Source organism: Rattus norvegicus, chromosome 4 (assembly GCF_036323735.1).
Source record: "Rattus norvegicus strain BN/NHsdMcwi chromosome 4, GRCr8, whole genome shotgun sequence".
Classification (NCBI taxonomy): domain Eukaryota; kingdom Metazoa; phylum Chordata; class Mammalia; order Rodentia; family Muridae; genus Rattus; species Rattus norvegicus.
Genome location: NC_086022.1, coordinates 179,916,170 through 179,942,926, shown reverse-complemented (window position 1 = coordinate 179,942,926; position 26,757 = coordinate 179,916,170). Strand labels below are relative to the sequence as shown.

Genomic DNA, 26,757 nt, shown 5'->3' with positions numbered 1-26,757 from the left:
TAACTTGAAAATAGTCTCATTTTAAAAGCTGTTTTGTTTGAAGAAAACTTTCCTCTAAAGCTGTGGCCAGCTCGTCTCCCTTTCTTGCGCGCCCTCTACTGGTAACTCACTTGCTTTTGTAATGACAATGAAAACAAGGTTGTTTTTTGTATTTTTAACCTGTAGATGCAACCTGTGATTATATCAGTTTATAAATCTATCAGCTTTACTTGGGAGTCTTCTGTGTAATTAATACTTAAGAGGAAAGGAAGCTGTGTGGAGAGCACAGGATGCATTTCCTTTGTGAACACTGCTTGGACTGAGCTTGTTGGACTTGTTAAACTAAAAGCTACAGTGCACCCTGAATGTGCTTGCTTGAGCTTGATACGTGCCTTTTAGTATCCTTGTTTTCAAAATTCTGATAATATTTGAGTTCATATTTTTGAATTAATGGTAGGTTTATCTCTTAAGGAGTAGTGCACATTTCATTTTCTCTAATGTAAAGTGTTAGTTATCCTAATTCCAGAACTTAGAATTCAGAAAATAAGTTTTTGTTTTCTTTATTCCTACTTCAAAAGAATTTTATGATCTTATATTTTCTCATGAGAACAAGATCTTTAATATTCTTATTCACCAATCAAGATAGAAATCTTGAACTGTCAGTTCTAGCTTGTTTTTCCTGGGATTTGTCCAGACCTGTTGTGGTTTGACATGGTAACTAGAACTGTAAAGACCACTCTAAGTACAGATCTCTAGTGACTGTGTGCTTCTGGGCAGTCACTAATCGCCAGTGACCTGGATCCCACTTTGTGGTCAGTAGTGGCGGGCGTGGTGTACTATATGAAAGAATGGACTTGTATAGCACTTTTCATTTTATGAAGGGGTATTTGTTGTTTTTTTTTTTTTTATATTTGTTGTTTTTAATCCTCACTTGAATAACTGTCCTGTGCATGATTGTATCCATTGTTGTCCCTGAAAGAACAGTGGCTTGGAGCAGGTGGGAGGTGGAAGTAGTTTGACAAGTCCATACCACATGAAGGAAGCTGCCAGGAGACTCCCGGCCTGTCTGGTGATTAGATTTCTGTCCTAGGCACCTGCATGTCAGAATGTCTTTAGATTGGGAATTAAGATTATATTCATCTTCTCTACACTACTCCTTAAAACATTGCGCTGAAAATCACATAGAACAAAATAACCTTTTTCAGTGTGCAGCCAGTGATGCTAGTCCTTTATAAGAGTCATAACCATCACTGCTACCTATCTACTTCCAGGATATGCTCAGCACACCAGAAAGCCCCACACCCATTAGTGGTCACTCCCCAAATCCTTCTCCTTCCAGTCCGGCAGCCATTACTACTATCTGCTTGCATGTGTATATTCTTTTTATTTTATTTTTTTAAGATTTATTTTATGTACATGAGTACACTGTAGCTGTCTTCAGACACACCAGAAGAGGGCATCAGATCTCATTACAGATGGTTGTGAGCCACCATTTGGGTACTGGGAATTGAACTCAGGATTTCTGGAAGAGCAGTCAGTGTTCTTAACCATCGACCCATCTCTCCAGCCCCCGCATGTGCATATTCTTAATATGTCATTTAAGGGAATCATGTATCATCCAATGTAGCTTTTGTATCTGGTATTTCTTTAGTCTCATGTTTCTCTTTGTAGTTCTGACTGGCTTGGAACTTGCTTTGTAGACCAGGCTGGCCTTGAATTCTGCCTCCCGAGTGCTGGGATTCAAGGTGTGCACCACTGTTACCTGGCCTTGTGTTTGATTTTTACATACATGATTCCAGGTCGTTGTTACAAATTTCATTCCTTTTTATGGAAAGGTTCTCTCATGTAGACATCCCACATTTAGTTTTTGCTTGAGCATCTGTCTTACTCCCTGCTACATACCTTTATCTCCACTAAGTTAAGATGAATTGTACTTGTATGTTTTCTCGGCTCCTGTCTTAAGTGACCTCCTTTCCCCTGTCTTTAAGGCAAAGTTGATCTCTTGTGTAGTACCATTCTACTTTGTCCTGCTTAGTGTTAACATTTATTTCTGTCTGTTTAATTCTTATATACATTTTTCCCCCTCTGGATCTTCTTCCATATACAGATTGAGCTGGTTGTGTTGGTACACACCTGTAGTTAGTTCTATCACTTGGAGGACCGAGGCAGGAGAATTTTGAATTTGAGAACAGTCTGGGCTACATAGTTACTCTATTTCAGAAAAACAAACCCACCAAGCAGGTATGGTAGTGCCTGCCTTTGATCCCAGCTCTTGGACGTATAGGTAGCTCCTCTCTCTGAGTGTAGACACTGCCGTACACAGCAGCTTCAGGACTACCCTCTCTCTTGAGTGTAGACACTGCTGTACACAGCAGCTTCCAGGACTACCGTTTCAGGGAAAAGTAAAAAAACAAAGAGAAGAAAAAGAAAGATAAAACAATTTTTCTGGTGTCTTTTTGAAACTATATACAGATTGAATATCTTACACGAAATGTTTAGAACCAAACATTTTTCAAATTTCAGTTCCAAGGATTTTGGAATATTTGTGCAAGTTTTATTGCTTGAACATCCTTAATCCAAAAATTTGGACTTTAGAATGTTTCTGCTTCAGATTAAGGAGCTGTAATAACCAGCACAAATGTGGCCTTTAGGATCACAGTAACTGTTCTTGGGTATAGGAACATAGTGGGTAGGAGTGAATTTATCAATTATCTATTTATCTATTCATGTACTTCACATTCTCCCCTCTTCTGCAGTCGATTGGAGGTTTTTAAGAGAGTATCATGTACCCTAGGCTGGCCTTACACTGGATTCACTAGACTCTGACCTCAAACTCTTGATCCTCATGCCTCAGCTCCCAAGTGAGTTCTGAGATTACAGACACGTGTCACCCAAGCCCCAGCCTTGGCTCTTCAGGTCTGTTAATTGGTCATGTCCAGCCACTATGCATATTTCTAGCTATCCTTGAGAACTGAGTGTACAGTCTTTATAAACAGTGGTGTGGAACACACCATTCTTTAATGCATTTAAATCTTTAGAAAGGTAATAATATAAAGTGCTAGACGATTAATAGAGAAAGTAAATTTCATAATTTTTCCCCATAGGTATTACTAAACAGTGAAAAGTACTTGTAATACATGTTAAGAAAATAGCAAACCACTGCAGAGGTAAATCCCCAGATAACATGTGAGCTGATGTTTCATCTCCCCTATTCATAAAGAAAGACAAAGCTAGAGACTGGCTGAGGTAGTACCTGTAAGTGCTTAGCACACTGTTGGGCCTGTAAGTAAGGGCTCAGCACACATGGGCTGCTGTAATCACTATTAATCGTAATAGGAGTCCTCTCAGTGAAAGTTTCATAGTTTTCTGTTCACTGTTGCCTGTCTTCCCAAGTTGATTATTCTAAAAAAAAATGAGCATAAGTTGTACTAGAAAACCACATACTGTATTCTGGTCATTGAATTTTTCTTCTCTTGAGTGATCTCCCACCCTGACCCCAATTCCTCGTAATGGTTCTACAGATGAAGTTTGTGTTCATTAAAACATAAAGGCAGGCAAACACTTTTTAAAAAGTTATACAAGTTAACAAAAAAAAAATACAAAGGAATCAAAACATAGAAGTATGAGGATTCAAACAGCAATATTATTCCTCATAAAACCACAATTATTTTTACCATATGGAAACATTTCTTCAAAATAGAAACTCAAAATCTCTGTTAGTGACGAATGGGTGTGTTCTCAGTGTTGCTTGGGAAAGATGTAGTGCATAGCCTATGTGTACCAACATTTTTGTCTTTTTTTTTTTAATATTGAGTTTTCCCAGGTAGTCTAGGCTAGTATTAAACTCAGTGTATAATAGTTCAGGTTGGGCTCCTCCCTCCCTGGATTACAGATTATCATAAATGTTCTAAAATAGTGTATATTATTCTGATTGTGTCAATATTATATGGTTTGAATGGCAGTGCCATATATAAAATTTGCTAGTACTTTGTAGTTAAAAGTGACTTACCTTATTAAAATTCATGAAATCTTTTAATAACTTATCTTTAACTTATACTTAGCTTTAGAAGACACTTAAAACACTGAAGAATATTTAAAGCTGAACTGCTAATTAAAAGAGCCCTCTTGAAACTAATAAAAAGGATAAAAATAAAAAACAGTAGTTTTGGGGTTGGGGATTTAGCTCAGTGGTAGAGCGCTTGCCTAGCAAGTGCAAGGCCCTGGGTTCGGTCCCCAGCTCCGAAAAAAAAAAAAACAAAAACAAAAACAAAACAAAACAAAAACAACAGTAGTTTTATGTAGTTTCATTTCAGATGAGCAGTGTCTTTAGTACAGAATATTTAAGAGAGGTTGGTACAATCTTTAAAAAATTCTGTTGTGTTTATATTAACATAATTAAAATTATATTTAGTTTTTTTATTTGTATTTATATTAAATAGATGCATCCGTTTAACAGTTATTTACTGATTCCTGTGATATTTAAGACTTAGCACCGCTACTTTTCAGTCCAAAACCGGGTCAGGGTGGGCAGGCATGAGTATAAATAAATTCACAATTGAAATACATGGCACAAAGGACATATTGGGAATGTTGGAGAAGCAACGTTCTTCAGATTTTGTTTTTAAGATAGAAGGAAAGTAGAATTGAAAGACTAAGCAGATGACATGATCAACATTTAAAGAATAGTCCTCTGCTTCCTTAAAGAGAACAAGTCCTAGGAGTCCTGGAAGTAAACCAGTACCTGCCTGAGACTAGACAGTGCCATGGACTAGGTGTCTGAATCAGTATCTTCATGTGTTCTAGGGGTGACTGATGGGGCAGTGGTGGTGGTGGGTGCCTGGATTTGCAGTATATTTTGAGAATAGACAAATTGTGTGAGTTTGTCTAATATTGTGAGTTATTATTGAATACCTATATAAATTTTTGTAAGACCTTTTAAGATACCTTGTTAGTGTTTAACTTGCCATTTTTAACTAAACTGTTATTTCCTTAAAGTCATCATAAATGGCATTGTGTCAAAGGCTATGAACATGTATATTACTTTAAATAAATACAGAATTGCTTTCCAAAAGGAATGTGCCTCATTTTATCACCAGATATGATTTCATTCCACCTGCAGTACCTTCTTGCCAGCAGAGTACATTTTATTTAGAAGTTCTGTACTACTTCACAGGTAGAAAAAAAAAAGTCACTTTTGCTGGGGATAATTCCCCCACATGGAATAACTTTTATTGCTTTTTTATTGTGTTCAGTGGGTTTAAGTGACTTTATTTTGTCCTAATTTCCTGAGGATAGTAGTAAGTTACTACCTGGTGTCCCTTCTTTGAAGGCCAGAAATAACATTAATTTAAATGTTTTCACATTGGTGCTTTTCTTTGTTCCATCATTAACTAGTGTCCTTGTTGAATCTATTTTTGAATTGGTTGAGCTTTGATAACGTGTACTTTGATAATATGATTCTTTTTTTTTTTCTTTCTTTTTTTTTTTTTTTTTTTGGAGCTGGGGACCGAACCCAGGGCCTTTGCGCTTGCTAGGCAAGCGCTCTACCACTGAGCTAAATCCCCAACCCCATGATTATTTTTAATAAAGGAAATAAATTTGTTTTCAGAATACTTCAAATCTGTGAAGTTATTTTACAGGCCTACCTACAGGGATTGGCAGATTTTTCTGTAAGGGCTACTTGGGTCTTAGTCACATCATCTTCGGGGATTCAGAGTTGCTGACTTCAGAATCCTTTCAGTGTGTAAAAGCTAGTTCTTGGGGCATACAAAACAGTGGGCTAGATAGATCTTGGTCTGGGGGGAGGTGTGTTAAGCTTTTTGTTAAAAACCTCTTGGGGTTTTAGATGCTACATTGATAGAGAGCTTTGTTTTGTTTTCCCCTACTTTCTGTCAATAACATGAAATTAGAACAAAATATGTAGTGTACATATATCATTTTAAGTTAATTTATTAATTTCCATGTGTGTACAAGTGTGCATACCCTGGTATATGTAGTGGTTAAATAATTGTGGGTGTTGGTTCTCTCCTACTGTGTGAGATCTTGGGACCGGTCTCAGGTTGGCAGATTGAGTGACAGGCATCTCTTCAGCCCCAAATATCACTTTTTGTTCTGCTTGCTTTTTGCCTTCTTTTCAGTCCTGTGGCTTCTTTCCAGATGACACTTTGTTATATAGCACTTTTGACCCTTAGTTTTTGTCAAGTTGCCCTGTCTTCTATGTAGCACAGGAACCACATGCTTCTGAAGATACTGGCTGTAGTTAAATAACTTCATAGTGACTGAATTCTTTAACAGAAATCCATTGTTTGCAACTAGCAGCATTGTTTATAAGTAGGCTGTGGGGACTGGAGAGATGGCTCAATGGTTAAGAGCACTGGCTGCTCTTCCAAAGGTCCTGAGTTCAATTCCCAGCAACTGCATGGTGGCTCACAATCATCTGTAATGGGATCTGATGCCCTCTTCTGATGTGTCTGAGGACAGCTACAGTGTATTTATATGCCTAAAATAAATCTTAAAAAAATATATACGTAGTCTGTGGATTATACTTTATGACAAGTACATGCGGCTCGGAATTTTGCTGTCAGTATACATCAGGAAGGGAGCAGAGTGAGACAGCTTTCCGAGTTTGAGTGAGTGAGTGTTCATTACAGAAACATCTTATAAAATACCTGCAAAGACAGCTGTATTTTGTGTGTGTACTGTCAAATGGGGTCTGAAGGTTTTGTAAGTTGTTAGGGACAGGGGCACACCTGCAATGCTAATACTTAGGAGGTAGAAGAGACCAGAGTGTGGGGCTATAATTATAGATCAGTGGTAGACCATATGCTTAGCGGATGTGAGGTTCTGGGTTTAATTCTCAGCATCAAGAAAATGAATTCAGAAAGTAAAAGCAAAAGCTAAACAAAAAAATATATTTAGCGTCAGTACAAAAGAGAGACGAGAGCTGAATCTCTATAGAAATTACCTCTGTCAAGGACATGGACCTTACTTAGGGCTGGTGAGATGGCTCAGCAGGTAAAGGTACTAGCCAAAGCCTGATGATCTGAGCTTATTATTATAAGTTAGTTATCTGACATCCAAGTCATCATGAATAAGAGTTGTGAGAGCTATTTTTGTAGTATTAATATTTAATACATTCTTAATCTAATCTGCATAATTACAAGTTTTAATCTTCACATAATGTGTGTGTATGCAAATCAAAGTTTGCCACTGGCTTGGATTGGTTTGGTTTGGTTTCTTTGTTTGGTTGTGAACCTAACTTTAATGGCTGAGCTATCTCTCCTGGCTGTGTTTAAGTGTGTAGTTTAGCAGCATTGTATTTACAGTGTTGTGTGACAATTAGCACTGTTTGCATTTAGAAATTTTATGTTCTGTCCCCATTAAACAATACTTCTAATTGTCTCTTCTTAGTCCTAAGGGGAACCTCTGTTGTTTTGTCTCTCTGAGTTTTCCTATTCTAGGTGTCTATTAAATATGCAATAATAAAATGTTTGGTGTCTGATTCCTGTGACTTAGCATATATGTTCAAGGTTCATCTATGTTGTAGCATGTGTTCAGAATATTGTCCCTCCTTATGACAGAACCATATTTGATTGATTTACATAATTACATTTTGATAGTCCATTTGTGATTCAGTATGCACTTTGGTTGTTTCTGTGTTTTAGCTACAGAGTCTCTGCGTGCGTGTGTGCGTGTGCGTGCGTGCGTGCGTGTGTGTGTGTGTGTGTGTGTGTGTAGGAATTGAATTGCTACATTAACTTTCAAAGCTAAACTGTTTTTTCCGTGGTTCCTGTACCATTTAGCATTCTTAATAGCTCTGCCCAGCAATTAGTTTTCTACAGCCCTCAAATACTCAAATGCATTGTTTTCTGTTTTTTTGTTTGTTTGTTTGTTTTTGTTTTTTGTTTTTGTTTCTTTGGCCGGGGTGCATTAATCTCACTATGTAGACTTGGCTGGCCTGGAATTTGCTATGTAGACCATGCTGGCCTTGAACTCACAGAGATTTGTCTGCTTCTGCCTCTCAAGATGCTTGCTAATAACCATCCTAATGGGTGGTAAATGGTGTCTGATGGTTTTGATTTGCAGGTCTCCTAATGATCTCTTCGAGTGCTTGCTGACCACTTGTCTGCTTTGGAGAATGTCTGAAGTGCTCTGCCTATTTGGACTGGGGTCTTCTATTGCTAAGTTGCTTATATACATGTTTTAAAAGGTGCACTGTAATAATCCAGACTGTGTTTCTACCTTCTCAGGACTCCTACAGGAAACAAGTAGTAATTGATGGAGAAACCTGTCTCTTGGATATTCTCGACACAGCAGGTCAAGAGGAGTACAGTGCAATGAGGGACCAGTACATGAGAACTGGGGAGGGCTTTCTTTGTGTATTTGCCATAAATAATACTAAATCATTTGAAGATATTCACCATTATAGGTGGGTTTAAGTTGAATATGAAAGTTGACATGTGAAATAATGATAGTTTACATTTATTGATTCTTTGCTAGTTGTTAGGCCTGCACAATCTATTTAAAGTTGAAAACATTTGTGTCAAGTATGTAGAATTCCTGTTTTACGAATACATCTCTTTCTTTTTTTTTTTTTTTTTTTTTTTTTGTTCTTTTTTTCGGAGCTGGGGACCGAACCCAGGGCCTTGCGCTTCCTAGGTAAGCGCTCTACCACTGAGCTAAATCCCCAGCCCCACGAATACATCTCTTAAGGTTACAGTAGTTACATAACTTGTCCCTGTTTGTACAGATAGGAGGGTGCTGGCTGAGACCAGGCCTGTCTGACGCAAGGGCCTGCCTTGGTACTCTTACCTATCCTGCACTAGAAAAGTAAGGTTCTTACTTTGTTAGATGGATAGAAGTGCCAACGAGAAACAGAAACATGGAAAGAAGGTTTGGGATGGTGTCACTCCAGTGGTCTTAAAAATAAGTATGTTTTATTACAGAATTTCATTGGTTGGGTAAGCAGTAGCCTTAAGTGGGCTTTTTAAAAATATGTTTAGATGGTTCTAAGAGGTTGAAGAATTAGAACAATTACTGGCTTTTATTTTAAGAGTCTGAGAAATGTACACATACTTACTTAATAATAAATGAAATGTATTTTACATTCTTTCCTTGGTGGTTTACAGTATTCATTGCACTGCTTATTAAGCAATTCTCCCCCTTCTTGGCTGTGCCTCCTAACTGTGTGTTAGCCTCATTAAGTGTAGCATACTCATTAAGATGCCTGGGTTTAAGGCGAAGTGACTGTGGGAGTACTTTTCTGTAGAGGTGTTCAGGGGAACTTGTTGATAGGAGACCTGGGGAATAACCCTTCCTATCAGCGTCTCGGAGAGTCACAGAAATTGTGAAGGAATACATTTTCCCCCCAAATTTAGAATTTATTTACACATTATATTGACAACAAAACATAAAAAGGATTTTGAACAGAATACACATTATATTCCTTTTAGTGTTGCCCTTTTTTTTCTTTTTTTTTTTTTAAAAACAAAAAACAAACAAACAACAACAAAAAAAACCAAAACAGTCTTCAGGGCTGGGGAAGGGCTCAGCAATTATTGACTGTGTGGCTTTTCCAGAAAACCAAAGTTAAGTCCCAGTTTCCATGCCAGGCATCTCCTAACCACATGTAACTGTATCTCCAGGGAATTCAATACTTGTGGCCTTCACTGTCACCTGAATTCACATGCATATACCTATACACAGACACACATATACTTGGTTAAAAATTAAAACTAAAATCAGTCTTTAATGGCTGTCTTTGTCTGAGTAATGCAGGAATCCCCTTCCCCTTAGTTTATTGTCTGATGTTTCACTCATGCCACCTCATCTAAGTATGAAAATGTGAAATGGAAATTTCAAAAAATAAAGGATTCCTGAGTTTTGACTATCTTTTATTACATATTGTTAGAATTTTTTGTTTTATTCTTCTTTTACTATACTGTCAATTGTCAATTAAAGTGTATTATTGATGTGTACATTGGTACTATCCCCAATTTCAAACACGCATTCAAGTTTCTTAGAATATTTACCCACAGATGGTAGGGAAGAATCCTCGGAAATGTCAGAGTTATGTTGATGCCATTAATTCATGTTGGGGTGAAAACACAGTTTTTCCTTGAGGTAGGGTTTACTATGTAGCTTCGGCTTGCGAGGAACTCACTATCCAGACTGGACTGGAATTCACAGTGCTCCTTCTGCCTCTGCCTCCCTAATGCTGGGATTGAAGGCCTGAGCCACCATATCTGTTGGATGAAAATATTTTCAACTGTATACATACACATTTATGTATATATATCTTGTTTGTAAGATATTTTAAACATTTTGATTTGAAACTTTAGTATATTTCTTATTTTATATATGCATATGAACAAACAGATATGTAAGGTTTTTGTTTTAGAGGGAAAATAAGAGAAATGAGGACATTTTGGTAGGGTAGAAACTAGGATTCATATGAAGAAACGATTCAATACAGTTTTGTAAGATGAAGTTGAGGTCAAAGTTTGAAGTATTTTTGTGTTACTTATGCTTCTGCTTCCATTTGTTTCTTCCCCAGAGAACAAATTAAAAGAGTAAAGGACTCTGAAGATGTGCCTATGGTCCTAGTAGGGAATAAGTGTGACTTGCCTTCTAGAACAGTAGACACGAAACAGGCTCAGGAGTTAGCAAGGAGTTATGGGATTCCATTCATTGAGACCTCAGCGAAGACAAGACAGGTGAGTGCCACCGGAGAGATGTGCGTCTACTCTGCCGGGTGCTCCAAATGATGCTCACCACTGTTCTCCATTTCCAAATGGTGTCATTGGGGTCTACTTGCCACCATAACTATTGTTACATGTTCCTCATTTCATGTGATTCTCCAGTCTTTCTATTATTCTAACATAGAAAATAATGTTTATTTGGCAAATGTCTTCTCAAGTAGATAGTACTTCTTATCTAGGAACCACAATATTACTTTGGATCCCCCCACCCCCCATGTGTGCACAGGAGAGAGGGGGGTGTAGATAGATGGTAGGGGTTGCAATGGTCTCTGTACCCAGCCTGGGGTTGTACTCTCAGTCCCCTAAGTCTGTCTTGCAGGTGCTGGGATGACAGATGTCCTCCACTATGCCTGGTATTCCGTTTTCTTTTCATTTTGAAATTGTTTCTTCTGCCTAGAGTACATTTTACATTTAGGATTCAAGAAATGTGGAAATTTTTTCCCACTGAAATGATAAAGACAGAATGATGGAATAAAGTTTGACTTTCCTGTTTTAGAAGCAGTTTTTAGGATTTGTTGAGTTGTATTTGAAGAATTATTTTTTGGCGGAAAGTTTTTGAGGGTCTATTCTTCAGGGAGAAAGTTGTGATTAAAGTAAGGGAATATTTAGAAAGCAACTAGATATTCTTAAAAAGTGAGTTTCTGTAGTCTGACTGTCTGTGGGTATCTCCTGCGTGCCAGTTGGCTCACAGTTTACTTAGTTTCTAGAGACTTGGTGTGCATCACTCGGCTTCAGGGTAGGGAGCTATTTTATCCAAGTCCATCCCGCAGTCCAAAGGCACGAGAGGTTTGTTTCTATGTTCTATTTCCAAGTCTTCTTGATTTTATTTAGAAGCAGCCCAGAACATATAATTATAATATCTGTAACTTTTCCCTAAGTCCTCCTATGAAATAATTCAATGTAAGGAATTTTATTGAAAACATACTGTATAGATTTTACCATTAATACTTTACTCCTTCAATTGTTTAAACTTGCAAAGGCACCTTTCATACTAGTGAACATCAATCATAGTTGACATTTCATGGAGAAAAGGAAAAGCCCGAGACTGGGCTGGCTGTAAACACAGAAGAAAGGGCCTCTTGGACTAGAATATGCACACAAATCAGCTGACCTTATTAAAGTCAAAGTCCAGACATTGTGTTTGTGTTGAAGCCCATGTTGCGCATTCCTTTGCATTGTCGGGTGGTGCTGGTTGGAGAGTTGGGCCACAGTTTGAGTAGAAGCCATAGAGCACAGTGAAAGGAGTCTCTTGGCTTATCATCTCTGGGTTGCTCTCCACCTTTCATTTGGTAAGAGCCTTAAATAGCTCTTAAATAGCTTAAATTTAATTTATTATTTGTGTTTGACATTAATGCTTTGGTATACTGTAGTTCATTATTGATTTAGAACACTACCTCCTCTCCTTTTAAAATAGCTTTCTAGCTTTAACAGTGTTTTGTGGGGCTGGGGATTTAGCTCAGTGGTAGAGCGCTTACCTAGGAAGCGCAAGGCCCTGGGTTCGGTCCCCAGCTCCGAAAAAAAGAACCAAAAAAAAAACCAAAAAACCAAAAAAAACAGTGTTTTGTGACACACATACTACCAACACCTTTAAAAATTTAGAAATTTAAAAATTTGTTTTGCTTTGTTTATGTTTGGTTTTTGTGTTTTGACAGAGACAGCCCAGGCAAATCTCAGACTTACTATGTAGTAGAGGCTGGCCTTGAACTCTCGCCTCTACCTCCCATGTGTTGGGATTACAGGCATATGCCACCATGCCCAGTTCATTTTGTCAGGTTAAAGGCATACGGTATAGAAATAGATGAACTTAAATTTGGTTTTTAGATAGTGTAAGTTGTCTAACATGTATAGAGTTAAGATATACAGACACTTCTTAAGCCGTGCTTAGCCCTTCTTGTATTTATTCGTAATTTATGGATTTTTTTATACAATATATTGCCTAACTATAACTTGAATGCTCACTTTTCACTAGACTTGTTTTAGAAATTAATTTGCTTTGAAAAATCATTAATAGTTCTTAAAAATAATTTAATATTTTAAAGTTTTGGAAGATTTTAAAGAGCTACTCCAAATAATTTTGGTAATTTATAATATCCAAGGTACATTTTAATAAATTTTACCTTCAATTTTGGGGAAGATTTGGAGCTCCTTTTGGGGAGTATTTTGTTACTGTCTTTTATTTGCTTATTTGTGTGTGTGTGTGTGTGTGTGTGTGTGTGTGTGTGTGTGTGTGTGTGTATTTCATGTATGTGAGTACATTGTCGCTGTCTTCAGACACACCAGAAGAGGACATCAGATCCCAGATGGTTGTGAGCCACCATGTGGTTTCCGGGATTTGAACTCAGAACCTCTGCAAGAGCAGTCAGTGCTCTTAACCTCTGAGCCAACTCTCCAGCCCTGCTTATTTGTTATTTTAGCTACATATACCCGTCCTTAATGTATTTGTCTGCTTGAAATTTTGTTGTTTTTCCAGCCTAACAAAAGCACCACAGACTTGTATTTATGGTGGTAGGAACTGAACATTTCACTGAGAAGTTCTGTGATACAAGTCAGGGCATGGCAAGCATTTTCTACAGAGACCCAGAGAGCAAAGTGGTATCTTAAACATTATTTTCCCAAAAAAGCCTTGAAAATTAAAACTGCTTGTCAGCTAATACCAGAGCAGTTGACCCTGCCCGTATTTGGCCTTTAGGTTGTAGTGTGCTAGTCTCAACCTTTATAGAAGGCAACCGATGAGACTCCAGTAGATGCACAAGACCTTCGACCTACAACAGGCTGATTTTACCATTTTAAAGCTAAATTCATATATTTAATGAAAGAAGTTATATTCTATTTTTAAGATATAGGTTATAGAATACATATTTTTATCAGTACATTTTTGCTAATTTTAAATGCATATTACCTTGCCACTATATAATGATTAATAGAATGTGTGGGTGTGGGTGTGAGCATGTGTGTGTGAACACATGTGCACACCCACATGCTTTTTGCCCACTTTGAAACAGGGTCTTGCTGTGTTGCCCAGACTATTCTGGAGCTCATGTGCTCAAGTGGTCCTCCTTCCTCAGTCCCTGGACTCCAGATGTGTGGTACTGTACTGAGCTGAGCTGGTTTTTTTGTCCTTTAGTCCTTTCAGTGTGTTACTCCTTTAAAGGATAAAGGAGGTATTTTTTGCTTATGTTGTAGTATGTGGCTTGGCTATCCCTAGTGTGTAAGAGTGCTAGTTCATAGTTCTCAAGACACTTAGTAATTGACAGAGTTTTCTGGTTTCTTTGGACAGTGCTTAGGAAAGTCTGCTGCAGCTAAAACACAGACTCGTGGGAAGGCTATGAGTTTGCCAGGCTGCTAAAACCAAAAGTGACCTGAGCGTTTGTCAGGTGATGACCAGCAGGGTTTTCAGAAGGGTGGGCCAGCCTTTTTACATTTGCTGCTCTCAATTTGAGCTGTATAGAAAGTTTTAAAACTTAAAAATCACCTAATACTGATTAATTTCTTGCTTTGTAGTTACTTTCTAGATATATGAAATTAGTTGATAGATGGCATTTCTGAAAGAAAGCTTATCATAAAGCTATTTAAGAAAGTAAAACAGTTTTTAGAATCATGAAATGAGTATTTTGAATTGTATGAGTTAGGAGTGGACAGTTATTGAACACTTGCTGTTTTGTACTTCAGTAGCACTTGAGATAGGTTATAGTTTGATGGGGTTTCTTGTGAAAACATGAGGAAAGGTTGGTACTGAGAAGTGTGACTGGTTTCTCCATTCCTCCCTCAGAGAGCTGGTGTTCTTGCATCTGTGTAGAGTCATAGCTGATGCTGCATGTGTACCTTATCTTCCTGACAGATTTCTGCAAGTTTTACAGCTTCAACAGGAATAAAATACTTAATAAATCATAATCTTACAGAGAACAGATAGAGAATATTATTTGTTAACAGGTCTACAGGGTGCTCTGTTTCCATAGTCTCAGTCTACTTTGAGTTGGAAACATTGCCAGATCTCTTAGTTTAGAAAGGAATTACGTACTTAAACTTGGATAGTCTTGATTATGTATAGATATCTTCATTTGCCCTTGGAGTTCACTAAGTCATTTGAAAGTGTTCAAGTGTGGTGGTATGTCATATCCTCAAATATATCACTGTGTCCTTAGGGGTTAAGCAAGTAGTTATAATTACCTTATCTTTAGAAATTAAATCAAAGTTTGTAATAATAAATCAATATTCCGTATTATAGCCATGTAGCTTTTGAAGTATTTAAAAGTAAAAGCTGGTGTTGGTGGTAGGGCAAGGATAAATAACAATGTTTTCAAGTTTTCTTGATTGATATCTATGTAACTTTGAAGTTTATTTTCAAGGAATAACAAAGTATGTAAAATGTGGTAAATAACTTTTTAAAATGAATTTTATATTCATAAAGCTAAGAAAGAGAAAGTTTTTGAATCGTAAACATTTCTTGGTTTTAATTTTCTTGGCTACTGAGATCCTAATGCTAAATTCCTGGTGATGGGTGGTTGTGGTTGTCTAATTATTGGCTTCCAATCCTCTCTCTGCATTGCTGGAAACAACAATCATACGGTCTGAGTCGGTGATGGGAAGCTTTCATTAAAGCAGCAGACACAGCAAACTGACTTAGAAGTGTGTTACAATCAAATTTTGCTTCTGTTAGAGGACAAAGACCCTCCCTCTTTTTCCTCCCTTCCTTCATAGCACATTGACCTTTGCAATAACATTGAACTTTTTTATAAAAAGGAATATTTACATTCTTTAAGATCTTAAGAAAATATGAGCTTTTGCCTGGTTTGTCTCTTTCTATAAAGAAATGTGTAAATATTTGGAAAATTTTTCATTGACTTTCGAATTAAAAAAGAATATTTATGAAATATAAGTTGACCAGTCATACTTTACATTTTAAATACTTTGCAAGTCATTTATCTTAAATAACTTACTTTATATCATATGACCATTTGTGATAGAAGAGTAAAGAATAAGGAAAGCTTTCTTTGTCTTGAAAATGAATGGTAAAACTACTAAGAGCTAGTCCACTCAGATACAACTAGGGATTTTATTTCAAATGCTGACATTTAATGGTTTTTAAAAGTTGAAATGCTTTCTTTCTTGGTAGGATAAGTCGTGTTTTAAATTGATTTCATTAAAATAAAATTGGGTTGGGATGCTGGAGAGGTGGCTCAGGGGTTGAGAGTGCTGGTGGCTCTTGCAGAGGACCTGGCTTTGGTTCCTACCTCCCACTTGGGTAGCTGACACCCACCAGTTACTCCAGCTCCAGTTCATCTGGTGCCTTCTTCAGGCCTCCAAAGACACCTACCTGTGCGCACGCGCATACACACACACACACACACACACACACACACACACACACACACACACACACAAACACACACACAAACACAAATTTTTTAAAGAAGATTTTTCTGGGGCTATAATAATTTTATTATTAGAAAATAATTTAAGACTGAAAAAATTGAAAGTAATAAAAATACTCTAACTTATTTTCACTGGATGGCGTATTGTATTTGCTAGAAGTTTGTACTTTAATGTGGACTCATATTATTTAAATGCCTCCTTTGCTGAAACTAAATTTTATGAATTTTAAAGGTAAATTACTGAACTTCACTGGTTCAGTTCTTAATATACTTTAGAGATTTGTAAAACGTAATATGCCCTAAATAACTGATCTAATAACTGATCTAATAACTTCACTATTAAAGGCTGCAAGTGACTGATACATGAAAAACTCAAGCACTAGCTGTTGGCTTATTGCCCTTAAGGCCAAGTGCCTGATCTCAAGTTTTTAGTTGCTTTGTAGGTGCTAGGTGCATTTTATCATATTTGGTTCAGTGGAAACATTGACTTTTACCAATTCTAGAAAATAAAAAATAAACCAGTCACTGACACAAGCAATTCACTATTAAAATGAAATGTTTTAAATTAAACAGGAAATCTGGCATATTTTATTACATAAGTATTTATCTTTTTTTTTGGGGGGGGGTTATTTTTTTTCGGAGCTGGGGACCGAACCCAGGGCCTTGCACTTCCTAGGCAAGCGCTCCACCACTGAGCTAAATCCCCAACCCAGTATTTATCTTTTTTAGAAGTGTGGACATCAGTATTGCATCTGAAGTTAAATTTGTATTATTTATATGTGAAATTTCCGGATATTGCTCTTAGATAAAAACTTTGTTGAATTTTTCTGAAGAAACTAGCATTACACTTATAAGTACTTTGCACTTTTCAAGCTGTTGCCTGATTTTTTCTTTGAGAAAGTTGAAAACCTTTTTCTTCATAAAGGCTATTTATGATTCTAAATCAGAACATCCCATTGGATGGAGTGGATGGAGAGATGGCTCAGCAGTTAAGAGCACCGTTCCTGCAGAGGATCTGGGTTCCCAGGACCCATATGGTGGCTCACAACCATTGCTAACTTCAGTTCTAGGAGATCAGATTCATTAGGACCTTTGGCGGTTTCAGATGTGCACAGGCTGCACAGACATACATACAGGCAAAACACTCAAGCATATGAAGGACAGGATAGGTTGAGTGCATCTGAACAGTGCTCTGCAGGCTGTGGGAGACATGTAAGGAGACGTGCATTGCTCCTATTCTATATATTTTAAGTGGTTTGTGACGCTTTCTTGTCTTGGCAACTGGCCCCTGTTTCACTTCTCATTTAAATATTTTAACCTCCCATTCTCTGTGGTAGCAGTCTCAAAAGGACTAGAAATTGACTGGGAACTATCTAATTGAAGATGAAACTGGGGGTCCTATAGGAGTATCTGGACTCTCCTTGGTTAGGACATGGATTTTGGGGTTTGGTTTTAACAAGGCCTCAGGTTCCTAGTATGCCTTTCATTCGCTTCCCCACTGGGTCAAAGGTGGGCATCAGTGGCAATCACAAGTCTTTCCTTTATCCAGGGAAAGTCTGCACCTTCCTAACTGCAGTTCATCAAACTTAAACTCTTGTATTGAGAAACATACACATATAGTTAGGCTTTTCACTTAAACTCTTAATACCAAAATATGTAAACACTTTTAAGAACAAACCAGATTCTAGCTCATGTTTTAACCCTGCATCCTCAATTTTATTCAGTCTGATGTCTGCTTTAAAAAAAAAAAAACAAAACACAAATTTCTCAACTGTAAAGCTCATAATTCAAAGGTCTTACACATGGCTATCCCAATAAATTACTCTTCCAAATGAAACAGACTTTAAAGAAGTTGTGTTTTACAATGCAGAGAGTGGAGGATGCTTTTTATACATTGGTGAGAGAGATCCGACAGTACAGATTGAAAAAAATCAGCAAAGAAGAAAAGACTCCTGGCTGTGTGAAAATTAAAAAATGCGTTATAATGTAATCTGGTAAGTTCAGCATATTCATTTTGGTACAAAGCAGATGTCTTTCAAAGGTAACAAAGCAGTAAGAACCACTTAGATGTGGTGTTCTGCTTTGAAATATTAAAAGATAAGAAACTTGTCATTTGTTTCTGTAACGAGTACATTTATTTTAAATGTGGTTTTTATAATTGACCCTTTTTGATGGCTACAGTAGACTAATCTGCATTCTTCATGAGCTCTATTGACTTCATTAGTTTTAAGTAAGCTAAACATTTGGAACTGATAATTTATTTTTAAGGGAAATGAGATTTAAGTTTTAAGATCACCAGCAGTTTTTAAGTAAAAAATATATAATAATAGTTTGGCCAGAAAGGCCTAGTAAGGCCCATTCCTGTACCCATTTAGAAGCAGCTGTAGATTCCTGTGCTATGACTTTGTCTGTTATGTTATTATTGATTTCTCCTGTGCTATTTACTTGTAGCTGATGTCATTCACTGCTTCAGGCTGCTTCAGAGGAATGCTAGTCTCTTACTTGTAAATCTAGTCACTGATTTACACAGTGAGCACACTGTCAGTATCCCTAAACACCTCTAATGTGATCCTTAACACCCTCCCTTTCCTTAGCCTTTTAAAATTTTATATCTGAAACAATGTCATCTGCCTGTTTGTCCTTACACAGGTTATTTCTGCCTTCCCTTAGCCTTGACTCTTGTTTGGATCACCAGTACTCCTATCCCTAGTTTGGTTAGTCAGCCAACATATCCCTGTCTATAAGAATCTCCTCAGTCCCTTAAAATGGCCATTGTGGCTTTGTGTATTTTCAATATACTATTTTTACTATGGCTTCCTATGTTGCACTAAAATAGCTTATGTGTCATTCCTTTATTAGACAGTAGAATCCTGGAGAGCTGGACCATATGTTTTATCTTTGTGTGCCCATTGCATGTTAAGATTATAGCATACAAGTACTTCCTAGGAAAGACAGGGTGGACTCTTTGACTGTCCTGTCTAAATTAACCCAGATTACATTTCTAACTCAGCAAATTCTTTACTTAGTAAGATGATAAAACCTCATGTTGAAGTTCGTGCTTTTGCTGGAGGCTGTTGTAATATAGGAGTTCCATGGAGACAAGAAGCAATCACAGTGTTTTAAGACTGCTAAGAGATGTAGATGCAGAAGCAATGGCCATACTTGCAGGGATCTTCATGGGATTATGAACTCAAAACTTTCACGATTGGGTAAAACCCTACTTTAGTTTTAGAAACCATGGTACAATTTAACATTATAATGCAATTTGAAAATTAAACTTTGAAGTAATGGCCTTGACCAGATTAAAGTGGTAATTTTAATCCTATTCCCCTTTCTACGGCCTTACTCTTAGATGATTTTAAAATAGAACAATAAGTTGAGGACTTGGTACACTTTACATTGTATTTAAGCAAACGTTGAAGCACTGCTCTGAATGTCTAAATTATGAAGTTTGCAGCAGTGACTGCTGTAATTGTTAATGCACATAGTACTTTCTACATAAAGGAAAGTATATTTTAAGATATTTAAAATTATAGTGAGATAAACATATAAAATGTGTATTTGATAATTAGTTTTCCATCATTCTAGGAAAGGAGTAAGTCTAAACAAAATAATTAGCAGAATGGGATGCTACTTTATGAGAATCAGTTCCCAGAAGAACAAGGAGTCCATTGCCCTTTGTACATTAGCTATGACATTTCTCTAACATCAAAGTCATTAATTAGAATTAACACAGCTGAGACTCACATACTGTCAGAACTTGACAAGAGTGTAAATGCTGTCAGCTTCTGTCTTCTTTGTCTTCTAAATGGTTGTAGATATCCCATCTTACAGCTGTCTTTCTCAGGATTTTTATTTTTCTGCACCATTGTTTTAGTATCATTGGCATTTTTCTTCATTGTAAAAATAGATTGAAGGGACAGTGAGATGGCTCTCAAGACTGAGGACTAAGTTTGATCCTTCAGATCCACTTGGTGGGAGGCGAGAACCTTAAGTTGTTTTCTGATCTTCATACATGGGCCATGGCATGAATACAAACAGAAAAATCAATGGTTGTAATATTTTAAAAAGATGATGAAATAGAATAGACACTATAATGTGTGACCAAGGGAATTCACGGTGTGTAAGGGAGTTAGGTATGACTACACTTCGGGGGACTATCTGAGAGATAGTTCTCATTAGTGAATATGCTAATGAGAATATTTGTGCTTGCTGCATAAACATGAACACTGAGTTCAGGTCCCTACAACTCAGGTAAATAGCCAGCCAGAAAACACCTGTAACCCCAGTGCTGGGGCAGGGGCCAGAAGTAACTGGTGGAGTACTGGTTATCAGCCTGGTTCCAGCTTCACTGAGGTACTTGCCTCATGGGAAGAAGGTGGAGAGTGAGGGAGCAGGACTCTCAGTGTCCTGTTCTGGCCTCCACTTAAATGTACAGGTCCCCTAGCACACCCCGACACATACACACATGTAGATAAAAGGCACTATCCCATTCCAAGTGTCTGTGTCCCTAAGTCCCTAAGTGCTGCTGAATTACAGGTGCTTTTATTATGCCATTGGAAGAGTTCCTCACAGTGTGTTGAGGAAATGTCTGTCTTCTGTATTTGTCTGAGTGGACCTCACAACCTAGTTAGGCCTGGATTGTGTTGCTTGTGTTGTATCAGTTAGTGGATTTCAGGAGGCGAAACTAGTGAGTGCAGATTGGGGGTTTGGAGCAGTATATATTTGTTTACTCATATTCAAATAGATGACACCGACATTGTCCATTCTATTTGTTAAATGTGAGCAAGCCTCTTTGCTGCTGTACATTTTCAGCAGTACTGGTCATGCTTTCCTGAATTAGAGATCTGTTGTCAAAATGAGTTAAGAGTAAAAACTTTAAAGAAAGTATATAAGTGATTATTATTAAGATTACAAAATATGTTAGTAATATGGTAAAGGAAAAATCTTGCCACTTAAGATAGTCAATTATGTGTTTAACATAAGGTCCTTAAATACATACTATGTTACTCACAGTTCATAGTACTGGACCAGGTGATTCCAAGAGTGAAGACGTTTAAAGTGGCTGAGATCTGTTGGGTACTTGTTCTCCAGACTCCCTCTAGTATCTAGTGTGGAAGCATTAGTGGGTTAAGAGTTCTCTCAGTGCTTCCTACGGGATGAACGGATAGAGTAAAGCACGGCCACTTTTCTCTTCAGCCCACTTTGACTCCAGTGTGACTTGTGGTTGGAGGTCTAAAGTTGGTTCTTCAAGCCCTTGCTTCTAGAACTCACTTGTCACGCCAGGGTCTAGGAAGTTGGGAATTACTCTGACTGAGTTAGTTTTAGTCACAACTTGTTTAGGTATTTTGCTTTAATGACACATAGATACAGGGCTTAATGACTGATGTTGAATGGTCTTTGAAGACAGGTATTTATATGACAAATATCGAATAGCTAAACAGTAAAATGGTAATAAGAGAAATTTATCTTATTACAAGTACACCTCCAGTCAGATAGCTTGCTTATCACCAGAGGTCAGGGCATCATAGCTTTTAAGACACCAGTATCTTACAGACAACATGGCTTACTGTCTGTCTATAGTCCAGAAACTTGGGGGACAATTAATTTGTATATATACGAAGGCACATCTACCAAACATGGAGGTAGGCATGGGGAGTTAAGTGACTAAGTTTGCTAGTAGAGAAAAATTAGTAGAAATCAAGCCCTTTTGGGGGAAAAGTCATTTGTTAAACTTATCTATTAGATTGCCTGCTGTGAAAGCCAGGGGTTTCTATTTAAAATATCAGTGTACCAGAGCTGGGAAATGGCTCAGTGGTTAAGAGCACCCAGCATCCAGCTAACAGTTGTCAATAACTCCTGTCCCTGGAGATCTAATGTTCTGTTCTGGCCTCCGTTATGCACTGTACTCACGTGGTGCACAGACATACATGTAGGCAAAACACTTATACCACAAAATAAAGTTGTTTTAAATGTCAGATATTTTGCTTTAAAAGAAAGACTAACAAAAGAAAGTATACAGTAATTATTATTTTGAAATTACTAAATGTCAGGTATTTTGTTAGGTATTCTAATACCTAAATTTAAATAATTTAAACTTAAATAATTTAAAAATTTTTAAATGTCATAATATCCACGAAGAGATATATCCTAAAGAATCCTTAAGCCCGTTCAGCTGCCAGAACAGCAGCACGAAACAGAGCTACTCTGTGCGAACTCAAGCTCCCATTGACAGCGAATGAGCACATCAAGCCATCATGTATTGACATGTTTTAATATACTTCTTTTTATATATTTCAGGGTGTTGACGATGCCTTCTATACATTAGTCCGAGAAATTCGAAAACATAAAGAAAAGATGAGCAAAGATGGGAAAAAGAAGAAGAAGAAGTCAAGGACAAGGTGTATAGTCATGTGAATAGTTTGTACTCTTTCTTAAGGCACACTTAAGTAAAGTGTGATTTTTGTACATTACACTAAATTATTAGCATTTGTTTTAGCATTACCTAATCTTTTTTTTTCTGTTCGTGCAAACTGTCAGCTTTTATCTTAAATGCTTATTTTAAAAGGACAGTGGAAACCTTCTTTTCTCTAAGTGCCAGTATTCCCTGGGTTTTGGACTTAAACTAGCAATGCCTGTGGAAGAGACTAAAGACCTGAGACTCTGTCTTGGGGTTTGGTGCATGCAGTTGATTCCTTGCTAGTTCTCTACCAACTGTGAACATTGGTGTGAACCAGAATAATGAAGCTTTTGAACCATCCCTACTCTGTGTTCCACGTAGTCATCAAATGGATTCATTAGTAATTACAGCTTCACTTGAGACCTTGTGGTTGGTTCTCCTAAGACTAAGGGATTATGGATTTATGGGCTTCCCTTTGATTCACTTCCAGCATGTCCTAGAATTTATCATCCTTCATAAGTGTAGTTAGACTGTTCATAAAGGCTTTCTCTAGCTTTCCACTGCTAGTAATCTTGCTCACTCCCCCAAATAGTATATTTTTTCTAGAAAAGGGGAAAAAATGAAAAAAAAAAAAAAAGCAATGGGAAATGTTGAAATCCATTCAGTTTCCATGTTAGCTAAGTTACTGTAAGATTCCTATAATAGCTTTTCCTGGTAAGGCAGACCCAGTATGAAATAGTAACCATTTGGGCTATATTTACATGCTACTAAATTTTTGTAATAACTCAAACTGTAACATATATAAACAGTTCTCATAAGAATTAAGTACAATTCCCCTTTGTCAGATTGTTCTATCCTAACTTTCAAGTCTTATTTGAATTGTGTTGTTGAAAGTAGTCTTAATGGTTGTGAAGCTGAAGATGATTTGAGACAGTTGTAGCTTAGTGGATGTTAAGGAGACCAGAGTTGCAGGGTTGGGCCTTACATGAACATGTAATGAAAATGTAATGTGTATCTGTTACATGTGATGAATGCTACTGGTTTTGTAGCGCTGCTGCATTCAGTGTTGGCCATGCATTGTTTGGTACCTGGGGGATGAGGGAAGAGAGTTTGATGGCTTAGTACAATGCATTCTCACCATGTAACAGTCCTACTGACAAATCAAGAAAGTTCTTTTGTTTATAATAATAATAATAAAAAACAATTTAAAATACATTTCGATGTTCGCTTCAAGGTTGAGATTTTGGGGTAGGAGACTACAAGCAGAGTAAATCTTTAAAACAACGAAGTGAGAAAGTTTGAAAATGCAAGTTTTCAATGCAAGTTTGACTAGTCTCTGAATTCTAGATGAACAAACATTTCCTAAGTACTTCCCAAATCTGATAGGTGTTTAAAATTATCCTATGCTTTAAGAATAGATAACAGGAAAAAGAATCTCTTGAATGCACTTAAAGCATTCCTTCAAGTAATTTGAAATGAGATGGAAATATCACTGGACTATGAGGACTGGATATCTGTTTTTAGAAGTCTGATTTTAAGCAAATCACTGTCTGCTTAGTGTTGAATCATCTCAAAGAACTAACTTCACAGCTGTGTGACATAGTCAGTTTACATGCTGACACACCAGTTCTCAAGCTCAGCACGGTCTGTAACTGTTTTACATGGATTAATACCTTCACTGACAGTCTTAGGCAAATTGTGCAAGAGGTACAATGTATATTCCAGTATCCATTCTCCAATTTCAGGACTCCCTCCAACATTATACTGGCTTTCAGCCTGTTTCCCATGTCCATGACTTAGCGTAGTTTTAATAATTTCCCCCTCACTTTAAACTTTGTTCTGCTATGGACAATTTCATGAACTCTTCAGATCGGTGCATCAAAGCTGCCCTGTGGCGTTCTTCCCTAGGACTTAAAATAACAGGCACTGTAGTGGGATTTGAGTTAATAGCTGGTTTTCAGGGCCACTCCAGCAGTTCAGTCTCGGTCCTTTGGACATCATTCCTGCTGCCCAGTCCACAGTGCCTCAGTAGGAATATTAAACTTTAGTGTGAACACACAGAACACAGTCCAGTGGAAGGGGAGCTCAATCTTCATCTGGCCATCATCCTGGTGATAGTCTATTGTTTTAATAAATACAGTCTAACAGTGAAAAATACTTCAAAGTTTGTATCATGAAGCTCTCTTTTTTTTAAAACTAGAATTTATTTTACTCAGCATTCAGTGCTTTTCATATTCTGGGCATTAGACTAGGCACTGGGGTGGGGGTGTGGTATCCCAAAGAAGGGACACAAACCTTGGCCAGTGGTATGTAGCATGATCTATACTACTACTAAGTAAGGCCTATGGCATGACTTAGAAATAATGAAATACATGATTTTAATTCTGCGGAGAGGGTTTGGGTTCCTACAATTTTCCCCAGTTCAGTAAGAATTTTTGCTGTGAGTCCAATGCAACTTTTTAATCAACCTTCTTTATTAATTATTAATTATTTCCTTTTTCTAAAGGAACAGAAATTCCCTAATCTACTTTTTTGAAATGTTCTAAACTGTACGTGTTCATAGAACATTCTTTGGGTGGACTTTAAATCTTATAATGCAGTTAGTATATACCTCTCATTTCTATAGAGAGGAACATGGGTCCTTCAAGAGCTGCAGTGTGTACTCAGATAGGTTCAGTGTTTCTGGGCAATGTGGTAAAGTAGTGGTAATTATCACTATGTAAATTCTGAATTGTGTCACACTTTGGTTAACTGAAGGGTTTTGTAGAGTTTTTTGTTTGTTTTTTTTTTGTTGTTGTTGTTGTTGTTGTTGCTGTTTTTTATTAAAAGGGAAAGAAGCCTAGAAACAATCATGTTACCTAATTACTGCAGCCTTAAAGTCCTTGTTGAAGTTGAAAACCAATGCTAAGTTACAGTCATAGGCATTAACATGTTTGTGGGAAGACTATAGCAGGCAAATACAATTTGAGTAAATATTTTCATTAGGGAATTCTAGGCTCTACTGACTGAGTCACACTGCATAGGAATTTAGATCCTAACTTTTATAGGTTATCAAGACCTTTGCCACCATTGCACAATTTCGTCCTAACATACATACAAGTTCTGTGAGGCATGTCAGGAACAGTTTGCACAAATTCATCTCATTTTTATCCCACTAAATTTTTCCTTTTTCCCAAACAATAATATATACATATATGTGTGCGTACATATAGCATATATACGTGTGTATACATATATATGTGTGTGTATACAAATATGTGTGTGTATACATATATATGAAGGGATTTTTTTGTAGGCAATAAAAATTTAACTGATTTCCATTTGTTGAAAGTAGTGATTTCTTGATAATTGTGTAGTCATTTTTTTAAAACCCCAAAGTTATTTAAAGGTGAATTTATACTTAAGAACTTCTGTGTAATACTGCGTAGCATGAATTCTGCATTGAAAAATTGAACAGATATACCCAATAGCTGTAAATTGTCAAAACATGAAAACTTATTTCTAAAGAAGTACATTAGTTTTCAAAGAATAGTTATTTAGATTCAGATTTGTGGTTTAGTTCAATAGTTTGAAGTGCCTGTTTGGGATGGTGGTAGGCATTTTAGATGAATCTGGGAAAAATGAAGTTCTGCAGAAATGCCAGTTTCAGACTCAACTCCAGCCAGCTGAGTGGGCTATGTGCTGTTTTATCTCCTGGTCCCCCAATTCCACTGTCTCATGTCTTCAATGTTGAAAACACGTCTGCATTTTTATTTGAGTGCCAATTTCTTACTAGTGCTATTTCTTAATGTAACATGTTTACCTGGAATGTATTTTAACTATTTTTGTATAGTGTAAACTGAAACATGCACATTTTGTACATTGTGCTTTCCTTCCTTCCTTCCTTTTCTTTCTTGTTTTGTTTGTTTGTTTGTTTGTTTGTTTGTTTGGGACATATGCAGTGTGATCCAGTTGTTTTCCATCCTTTGGTTGCTCTGACCTAGGGAATGTTGGTCATATCAAACATTAAACTTAAAAGTGACCACTCTTAATTAAAATTAACTTTTAAATGTTTATAGGAGTACGTGCTGTGAAGTGATCTGAAATTTGTAATATTTTTGTCATGAACCGTACTGCTCCTAATCATTGTAATGTAATAAAAATAGTTATGGTGACTATGAAGTGTGTAATTATGTAGTTTTAATTGTGGTTAAAGCTCAGATTTAGAGCTTCACATGTTTGTTAGGCAAGTCCTTCATGCTGAACC

The 26,757-nt window shown here is 37.0% G+C and overlaps 1 protein-coding gene and 1 long non-coding RNA gene across 6 annotated transcripts in view; one reads left to right on the top strand and one right to left on the bottom strand.

The window, feature by feature from the left end:
* Kras (KRAS proto-oncogene, GTPase) overlaps positions 1-26,672 on the top strand; it is a 33,359-nt gene extending 6,687 nt beyond the window's left edge. For 2 of the 5 annotated variants that reach the window (XM_039107022.2, XM_017592443.3), the window contains exons 3-6: positions 8,229-8,407; positions 10,535-10,694; positions 17,982-18,105; positions 22,412-22,600. In XM_039107022.2, the coding sequence (XP_038962950.1) occupies positions 8,229-8,407; positions 10,535-10,694; positions 17,982-18,101 (459 nt within the window). In that variant the 3' untranslated portion in view covers positions 18,102-18,105; positions 22,412-22,600. Of the gene's footprint in view, positions 1-8,228; positions 8,408-10,534; positions 10,695-17,981; positions 18,106-22,411 lie in introns of all 5 variants that reach the window. The other 3 variants (XM_039107023.2, XM_063285523.1, NM_031515.3) reach the window with 2 other exon arrangements.
* LOC134486864 (uncharacterized) lies at positions 436-22,413 on the bottom strand. The gene is made up of 3 exons (XR_010066313.1): positions 21,126-22,413; positions 10,011-20,118; positions 436-3,381 (listed from the first exon to the last, which is right to left on the bottom strand). It is a non-coding gene; the product is annotated as an uncharacterized LOC134486864 (long non-coding RNA).
* Positions 26,673-26,757: the final 85 nt, after the last annotated feature.